Source organism: Rhinichthys klamathensis, unplaced genomic scaffold (genome assembly GCF_029890125.1).
Source record: "Rhinichthys klamathensis goyatoka isolate OS25496 unplaced genomic scaffold, OSU_Roscu_1.1 h1tg000254l_1, whole genome shotgun sequence".
NCBI lineage: Eukaryota > Metazoa > Chordata > Actinopteri > Cypriniformes > Leuciscidae > Rhinichthys > Rhinichthys klamathensis.
In genome coordinates, this window is record NW_026606776.1 from 573,808 (window position 1) to 584,236 (window position 10,429).

A 10,429-nucleotide genomic window follows, 5' to 3' on the forward strand; every position below is an offset into this window, starting at 1 on the left:
AATCTGTCCTGTTCACATTTCTACTTTTTTTTCTTGTGCTATGCAGTGCTGTTTTTTTCCTTTCTGTATTGCAATGACATGATCTGTCAACAAATTACAGTACAAACAGTAAAAGCGTAAATGTGAATCTTGTCAAGTCTCTTGCAATCAAACTCCCACATACACTAAGGTGTGTAACCTACAATTTACAATAATTGTCATCAAAACTTGATCCATAGTTTACATCAGAACATCCCTCCAGAGTACACTGTTATATTGACAACATGACTGAGCAATTTGACTTATCCGTAATGAAACAAGGACTTGTCACTTGATGGCACTGACATGTTCGTTGACAAAGATATTTACTTTTGAGAGATGAACTAGGATTTTGAGGAAGAGACTGGCTTTTGCAGGCAATCCATGGTGTTTTGCTACTTGTACGAATTGTTTTGAGAAATGCACTTACTGTTTTGCAAATGTCGAGGATGATTCGAGAAATGTACCAAAGCGACTGAGAAAAACTGTAATGTGTAAAAGGTTTCAACACACTTCTGTGTAAGAGGAATAACACATTTTAATTTAATTCAAAGGGCAAACTCGGTTAACTGTTATCTCTTCATGAACTTTTCTCAAAAGCAGCATTATCAATTAGGGGTTGAAGCGTGAATAATTGAGCGATGTACATTACAGTGAGTCTGTCCAGTCATTGAGCTTGAAACATTGTCTTGTACTTTGTGTGCACATGCATTCTGTACTCGACCATTGATTAAATGGTTCATATTTTCACATCTGCCCCTTTCGTATTTATTTTTAAAATGACATCTGAGTATGTAATTACCTGACACAATTTGTGTGTTAAATGACTTGCACACTTATTGTGTTCAATTTGACACAACATGTGTTGTCCCTAAACACACTCACTATACATGTGTTAAAACTGACACAACATGTGTCATTTTTAACACATCTCTTTTTAGAGTGTGGAGAGACCCCATAAAACATGAAAACACAACACTTGTGTGTGTGTGCGTGCGTGCGTGCGTGTGTGTGTGTGTTTGGGTTTGTGTGCGTGTGTGTGTGTCAGGCTGTGTAAGGACAAGATGTAGCTCCTGAGCAGAATACTTAAAACAAAGCTTTATCTCAAAGACTTCAGTCTGAACCTAAAGGCTAAACAGAGCTCATTTAAACAGAAAGATCTAGAGCCAGGAATCAAACCTCTGCTTTGATCAAGCACTACACTTTTACAATAGGCATATACAGTATGTGCTAAATTTACAGGTATAGTGGCCTAGTTATATAATTGAGTTTTAAGGTTGAAGGAGAAGTCAAAGATTTGGCAGGTAGCATGATTTATATGTATGAGAGAAACACAGAACAGTGGCAGAGCAGAGAAGGCCATCAGTTCTTATCGGGGAAGGCAGAGCACAGCACACGGCTTGTTTCACCGGGAAAGAGAAAGACATGGAGTGATAGAGAGAGACCCAGCAAGCCAAATGAGACTACCTGCTACACTACACATAACAGAGAACATGAAGAAATGCTGGCTTTCTGCAGACTGGGAGCTTCATCCAGATATGTCAATCTCACAAAAACATTTCTGTCAGGACCACTATCGTCAAATACGATTGATCATTAGTTTGGATTGGCGGTATAGGTTCTGTTCTGGGCGAGAACTCCCTGCGCATCCATGCATGGATAAGAGCAGAGAGAGCAGCAATAACCCTCCTTAGGGTAAACAGAACAGAACCAACATGAATGTATTGCAGATTTCATTAATTCAAGATTTTAAAGTACAACATAATTCGAGAATTTATTCTGATTCAAGGGGAATCATAATGCCATACTGACGAGAGCCATAGAATGCCATAGCACAGAGAATGCCATAGCTCCTGAGAAACACGATAGCTGCTGATAATACTGAAGGAGCTTATATATGTATACAGTGGCGTCGTATTCCTATAGGTAGACGTGGATCAGCTGAGAGTCAGCTAATGCGAGCTTGACTAACGTGACCTGTCAGAACTGACGCAATATGGCGTTATTATCCTATCAAATGTCGAGAGCGCATTATTGTAGCGCGAAAGTACATTAATATTATGCGCGAGCGTGAATCTCTCTGCTCACGCGCGGAATATGATGTGCCGAGCGTGAATCTCTCTGCTCGCGTGCGGAATATGATATGCCAAGCGCGAATCTCTCTGCTCGCGCGCGGGAACTGGGCGCGCGCTCTCAGATACACTTCTCTAGTAAGAATTCTCTCTCTGGGCTGAGTGAGCTCGCTGCCTCGCTCAGAGAATATGCCTGCACTTAAAACGTGTTCAGTGCAATTGCGAATTGCTCCTCTTCCCCAGCTAACAATTTTAGGTTATAAGAACGGTTTCATAATGTTCCCATTAAGTTATAAAAACGTTATTTCTGAATGTTCTAGGGAATTTCAAAAAGTCCAGTTTTTTAGACGTTGTATTAACGTTATTTCTTGGTTATAAGACAGTTCAATTCTCCCGTTATGTAAACGTTGTACTAATGTTATTTCCTGGTTATAATAACGTTAGAACGTTCAATACTCCCTTTATATAAACGTTGTATTAACGTTCTTGCTTGGTTATAAGAAGTTATTCAAACGTTCAATTCTCCCATTATATAAACGTTCTCTTAATGTTTTTCTAAGATAATGAAAAACGTTTAATTCATAACAAGGTAGCCTATATAATAGGCCTATATGAAGAACCTAAAACAAGAACTTTCAGATTTTAAAATTAAGACAAAAATAAATAAAAAAGACCCATGAATCATGTCTATAATATGTGTAGCCTAATGTAGTCCAATGAAGTCGAGTTGAATTGAACCCAAGTAGGCCTATAGTTTATTCCAATAAACCGATTTGGGTTGAAGTGACCATATGAAATTAACATGAACATAAACTTGGAAATTGTTGTAAAAATGAGCTATATAAATTAAATGAACTTTAACTTGTGAATGTCATTGGTTGTTTTTGGTCATAATCCTTGTCCTTGTGTTCCCATTGTCTCTTGTCTAGCTTTGTTCCCTGTACCATTGTTGGTGATTCTATGTTTAGTCCAAGTTTATGTTCATGTTAATTTCATATGGTCACTTCAACCCAAATCGGTTTACTGGAATAAACTATAGGCCTACTTCGGTTCAATTCAACTCGACTTCAGTGGACTACATTACACATATTATAGACATGATTCATGGGTATTTTTTTTTAATTTTAGGTTCTTCATATAGGCTAGGCCTATTATATAGGCTACCTTGTTATATAAAAAACATTAAGAAAGGTTTTAATAATTATTAAAACATTTCTTAATGTTTTTTTATTGAATGAAACGTTTTTCATTATCTTAGAAAAACATTAAGAGAAGGTTTATATAATGGGAGAATTGAACGTTTGAATAACGTTCTTATAACCAAACAAGAACGTTAATACAACGTTTATATAAAGGGAGAATTGAACGTTCTAACGTTATTATAACCAGGAAATAACATTAATACAACGTTTACATAACGGGAGAATTGAACTTTCTTATAACCAAGAAATAACGTTAATACAACGTCTAAAAAACTGGACTTTTTGAAATTCCCTAGAACATTCAGAAATAACGTTTTTATAACTTAATGGGAACGTTATGAAAACGTTCTTATAACCTAAAATTGTTAGCTGGGGAAGAGGAGCAATTCGCGATTGCACTGAACACGTTTTAAGTGCAGGCATATTCTCTGAGCGAGGCAGCGAGCTCACTCAGCCCAGAGAGAGAATTCTTACTAGAGAAGTGTATCTGAGAGCGCGCGCCCAGTTCCCGCGCGCGAGCAGAGAGATTCGCGCTTGGCATATCATATTCCGCACGCGAGCAGAGAGATTCGCGCTCGGCATATCATATTCCGCGCGCGAGCAGAGAGATTCACGCTCGCGCATAATATTAATGTACTTTCGCGCTACAATAATGCGCTCTCGACATTTGATAGGATAATAACGCCATAAGCTACGCTTGATGTTCAGGCCACACTTCACCCCAAATTTAAAAGTAAAAAAAAAATATGCTTTTTGCATAAAGAAAATGAAGGCAGTTTTTTTAAATTCTAAGCCTTAATAAAGTTAAAATTTTAATAGCAGTTCTCAATGATTTTAGATCCTCATTACAGTAATAAATATTAAGCGTAGGGTCAGTTCTCACAGGTCAGATAGTCAAGCTCACATTAGCTGACTCTCGGCTGATCCACGTCCACCTATAGGAATACGACGCCTATCACTGTATACATATATAAGCCCCTTCAGTATTATCAGCAGCTATCGCGTTTCTCAGGAGCTAATTACCCTCCTCCATCCCCAGCTCCTCCTCTCGTCAGTCAGGATTTGGACTTCTGATTCCCCTTGAATCAGAATAAATTCTCGAATTATGTTGTACTTTAAAATCTTGAATTAATGATATGCATACATTCATGTTGGTTCTGTTCTGTTTACCCTAAGGCGGGTTATTGCTGCTCTCGCCCAGAACAGAACCATACCGCCAATCCAAACTGTATGCTAATTGTCAATCGTATTTGACGATAGTGGTCCTGCGTATTTTTTTGCAAATGCATAATGTTTTAAACATTTAATAAATATAATTAAATATAAAGAACAATAAAACATTAATACTTATTTTGCTTACAAGATCAGAGAAAAGTATAATATTTTGACATCGTAAATTTGAGATGTTGTAAAATGAGGATACCAAAATGGTACACATGTACCCACATTTTCATCTTGAAGGTGGCACTAAATCGCAATTCAGCACATTTATTAAATGGCTTTTTCATCTATCAACATGTATGACATTTGTTCTAACTGAATGTTAAATGGTCAGAATTAATAAATAATTAATAGCAATCAAACACACACACACACACACACACACACACACACACACACACTGTAAGCAGCTCTGCAGCTCTCACCACAAATAAATTCTCAGAGCTCATTAACAAAATGGTTAGTCAGGGTTTTTTTTTTTTTCTTCAATTCTTATTGGAATGGTAAACAACAACTTGGCTGGCTACAAACAAAGAATCTGAAAAATTAAAATTTCTAGCTGTTTCTGCCTGGATTTGTAAAATGGGTGGGGAACGATTAACCCCCGAAGGAAAAATCCCAGAAGTAATTTAGGGATGATACAATCTAATTACCGAATAAAGTGGCAGAAATCACTGGAGTTAATGTGGGTTGTGATCTAAGTAGTTTGAGTAAAGGGCTGGAAGTGTTTTTGTAAAAGCTGACAGCCATGAATTGCAAGTCATTTCCTGTTGTATCTGTTCTCCCAATCCCGCACTCTCTTCTTCTCTTCTCAGACTGTCCAAGCAGATGCCGCTTTAGGCACCGCCCCAAAGCAAAGTCCAAACAGCGTCCTCTGGGATAAATTAGAAGCAATTGCAAGGCAAAAAAAATTGGGAATAGCCAATATTAGGACATCTGGTTCCCGCAGCAAACTAATTCAAGTTCAGGACATTGAGTGCCCAGAGTCCCAGCAAATTGGCAACAATGTGGCATTGCTTATGGTGAATACTAAAGAAAAGTACAGGACATTCTGTGTCGGGCATCCTTTCTCTGAACAAGTGTGACTCAAGCTAACCTGGTGAAAACCTCTTTAATATAGCAAAAACAGTAATATTGTGAAATATTTTTACATTACAATGTTACATTTTATTTGAAATGTTTTCTATTTGCATATATTTTAAAAAGTAATTTATTCCTGTGATCAAAGCTGAATTTTCAGCAGTTTATTATTATTATTATTTATGATTATTAGTCTTCAGTGCACATGATCCTTCAGAAATCATTCTAATATGCTGATTTGCTACTCAAGAAACATGTAGTATTATTAGTGTTGAAAACAGTTGTGTGTTTTTTTTTTCAGGATTCTTTTATGAATATAAAGATCAAAAGAACAACATTTATCTGACAGAGAAAGTTTCTGTGACATTACAAATGTCTTTGCTGTCGCTTTTGATCAATTTAACGCATTCTTGCTGAATAAAAGTATTCATTTCTTTAAATTCTTTGCAAAGAAAAAAAACACACTGAACCCAAACTTTTGAACGGTAGTGCATAATGTTACAAACGCTTTCTATTCATTCAATTGTTGCAGAAAAGAAATGTGTACTTGAAAGAAGATCACCAATGGCATATTGTTTTGCATGTTAATTCATTTTATAATTAATACAATTCGTAGTTTTTGGAATATATATTTATAATTCCATGAGTTAGGTTACACTTCAGACAATTCCATTATTCATATAACTGGAATCATTCAATCTTAATTGCAATTATGATCATCTTTTAGATCTTTCATGATATTATCTTTCAGATCTTTTGACTTGCATATTCTTGATTTGTCTAGAACTAAACTATTAAAATGCAAAACTTAAAAAAATACAATACAATAATTTACAATTATAACTACAATAATTTACAATTATTACATATTTAAATAATGATATATTTGGATCAATATGCATGTTAGTCGTTATTTTTCACCTGTAAAAAAAAGTTGCTGCCTTACATTTTTGTAAAAGTCATTTAAACTTAAATTACATTAAACTGGCTTTAAAAATGAGTTGAATCTTGTATAACTTATTAAAAAAAAAAACTTTTTGATGAGTTAAAGTAATGCAAAAACATGTTGTCATGACTTACTGATCATATAATCTTTTACATTTGTTTTCTGTATATATATATATATATATATATATATATTACAGATAAATCTCACTATACTCTAGAGTCTCCACAACATCTTAGAGAGATTAATGTTCTTGAGACTCTAGAGAGTCTAGTGAGATTGATGATTGATCACTCATGTTACAGGCTGCATCACCACAGTCTGAACACGGACATGTTCTCTCAGCTCATCTTCAATAAGAAACTTAAAACTGCTTCTGACATAGCCTCAAATGCTTTAGATAACCTTAAAACAGTCTGAAAATGTTAATGACCGGATTGCAATTGTACAGTGTTAGTCAAAAAACATGATGCAACCTGTTCACAGACACACAGACCTGCCCTCTCCACCCTGTTCTGCAGTGTGTGCTGTGCCTTCATGGTTACAGGTGGATGGTTTCAGTGCTGAGCAGAAAAGGTCAGGCTTACCCGTTCCATCCTATCCCTTCTTTTGAGCCAGATCATGGCGGAGTAGTCCAGCTGCTGGGCGGCGCTGGCACCCGGCCGGGCGAGAGGTGCAGAGAAGAACCCCATTTCGGCCGGAGGCTTCAGCCCTGGACCCTCAGAAACAATCCTCCTGTCTTGCATGTTTCCAACTCACCAAGTATCCAATACTTAATCTCCAAGAGACGTTCATCCACAGTTCAGTCCCCGAGGGAAAGCCTGTAAGCCAGTCCTAGCAGCAAGCACTGTTGGAGTCTGTGCTAGACTGAGCCGTGTCTTGCAGAGTGCCTGGTTTCTTTGGATTTCATCCAAACATTAGCAAAAAAAAAAAAAAAAAGGGGTCTCCCTGCCCTGCTGGGAGGGGCTGGCAAAGTCTGAGTGGGCACAGTGACTAAGAAAGTGGGAGTGGATGCAAAGACCCCACATTCTGCACCTGGAACCCTCCCCTCAGCTGAGTGTGTTTGTGGTGCTCTGATGCATGACTGCCAGAGTCCAACACACTCACACAAGCACACATCAGTGCTTGTTAACTCAGAAGGGCTGCGGGCAAACTCAATAAAGTATTCATTTGACATTACCCAGAAGTTCACAGCCGTTTGCCTGCACGCTGCACGCTCTTTCAAAAAAAACAAATACCCAGCTGTATTATTGGGTGATGAGAGGAAATGATTTTGTAATAAAACTCTACAGCGGAGGAAGCGGTCGTGATTGCTTTTGATTGCCTCATATTTCCTCGTTTGCATCGCGCCGCTTTTGTCTGAAGTACTTCAATCCATTATGATCCTGGAGATAAGCAATATGTCAATGCAATACTGATGAAACTCATAATATAAGCAGGAGCCATGTTGAGATTAACCATAAGTCTGTCAATATAAACAGATGAACTAGACCACCAATCTATTGGAAGACGCGGCAACGACCAATTGTTCTTGTCCTGTGAATGTAAAGAAGACATTTAAAATATGAAATTTGATAGCACTTCTCATTTCACACTTTAAAGTCAATATTATGCTGCATTCGCAACCTATTTTACTTCTGTAATGTGGTGTATTTCTATGTAAAACTGGAAACTCAACAAGAAAATAAGTATGCTGGCAGAATAAGATGAGTAATACATTTGTTACAGTATTTGTATCTTTGTTAATGGCCAACAATATTTTGCTATTCATTGTTAGTTCATGTTAGCTCAAGTCCAACTTTTGATTTTAATAATGTCATTAACATTAAGTTTCAAAAATGCTTAAGTAGGCTATTTTTCATTGTTAGTTCATTTTACCTAATGCAACAAATGGATTTTTTTTGTAAGTGTTACCAAATAAAAAAGCAGTCCAGTTTTCATTTAACTTATTCAGGTAGGATATGTTCTGAGGTTTCGGCTGTGGTCTTTCCCACATGCTCTCCCACGAATACTAATTCCCCCTCCCTTGGTCCGTTAGCATAATTAAACCAGTGACTCAGCAGGTTTTTTTTCACTCTCTGTTCTTCTAAAACACAATCAGACCCTCAGCAATAACTGCCCATCGACCACATGTACAGAATATGTAAATGTGTAGTTGTCCTCCGGGAGGATGTGTGTCTTTCTGGGCAGCTGTTTGACTGACAGGTCATGATTATCAAACACTGCGGAAAAGCTGTTATGTAACAAACATACACCACATAGCCTACTCTTCGCAGTCCGTTTCCACACATATTACTCTCTCTTTTTATGAAGAGTAGGGCTCTAGGATCTACAATATAAAGGGTTATGCTTCGCTGTAAGATTAGTCGAAAAAGTTAGCCCCTTTTTTTCTGCTCCAGCACCTTCCGTTTTAATGCATGGCTAGTATAGAACAAAAGAGAGGATTAAGGAGTGCTATAAATCAAGACTGCATTATCTGAACTAAAACCTCATGGGATTTTAAACCTAATTTATTTCAGAGCATGATGTGCAAATCAGTCTTGCCTCATCCCTGAAGTGTGTGTGTGTTTAAAGTGTAAAGACTAGGGATAAAGAGGGCAAGCAGCTTTATTTGTGGCCACTTTTCTTTTTCAAATGTATGTAGCCTATAGTTTTTAACCGCAAAGATAAGATTGTTGGCTAATTCTTAAATAAAATAAAATAAAAACATTATTAAAGTCATGTGAATGGCTTTGCACGCCTATTTTATATCCTTAAAGGGTTAGTTCACCCAAAAATGAAAATTCTGTCAGTAATTACTCTCCTTCATGTTGTTCCAATCCCGTAAGACTTTCGTTCATCTTCGGAACACAAATTAAGATATTTTTGATGAAATCTGAGAGCTGGCTCACTCCTTCATAGGCTTCTAGGTAATTGCATCTGCCGGTCCAGAAAAGTTAGTAAAGACATCGTTAAAATAGTCCAAGTGGCTACAGTGGCTCAACCTTAAAGGGATAGTTCACTTTGAAATTAATTTTTGGTATGTTTTAGCTTACCTCAAGGGCATCCAAGATGTAGGTGTCTTTGTTTCCGCAGTAGTTTCAATTTTGATATTTTTAGGTCAAACCGTTCTTGTCTGTCAGTCATATAATGCAGGTCTATGGTCACTTCCTCAAAGAGCATGCACAGAGAAGTCCAAATTAAACATGATTTAATGACTCGTAAATGTAAGTACACGGTTTGTGTGAGAAAACGAACAGTATTTATATCGTTTTTACCTCTTGTAACCACAGCCACGTCCAAGTGATCTGAGGGCGCCGGCGCCGGCGCTTCGGTCTTTTCCGGAAAGCGCCGGAAGTGATCTCTCGCGCGTGCACGTCACTCATTGTTTACACAGAGCAGAGATTGTAGGTAAGACGGCTAATTAAAATTGTACTAATTTGCGCTTATCCGGGATGTTTAAACTGTCGTAAAAGAAAACAATTAAAAAAAAATTTTTTTTTAAATAATTGTATGAGCGAGTTACACGTTCGAGATATCACTTCCGGCGCTTTCCGGAAAAGACCGAAGCGCCCGCGCCATCAGATCACTTGGACGTGGCTGTGGTTACAAGAGGTAAAAACGATATAAATACTGTTCTTTTTCTCACACAAACCGCTCGTTTCGTGTCTTAGGCCATCAATGTGTACTTACATTTACGAGTCATTAAATCATGTTTAATTTGGACTTCTCTGTGCATGCTCTTTGAGGAAGTGACCGTAGACCTGCATTATATGACTGACAGACAAGAACGGTTTGACCTAAAAATATCAAAATTGAAACTACTGCGGAAACAAAGACACCTACATCTTGGATGCCCTTGAGGTAAGCTAAAACATACCAAAAATTAATTTCAAAGTGAACTATCCCTT

The 10,429-nt window shown here is 37.4% G+C and overlaps 1 protein-coding gene across 1 annotated transcript in view; it reads right to left on the reverse strand.

The window, feature by feature from the left end:
• Positions 1 to 7,533, reverse strand: part of pld5 (phospholipase D family, member 5) — a 46,137-nt gene extending 38,604 nt beyond the window's left edge. Inside the window, exon 1 of the mRNA XM_056267019.1 lies at positions 7,127 to 7,533. Within this exon, the coding sequence (XP_056122994.1) occupies positions 7,127 to 7,285 (159 nt within the window). The 5' untranslated portion in view covers positions 7,286 to 7,533. The remainder of the gene's footprint in view (positions 1 to 7,126) is intronic.
• Positions 7,534 to 10,429: the final 2,896 nt, after the last annotated feature.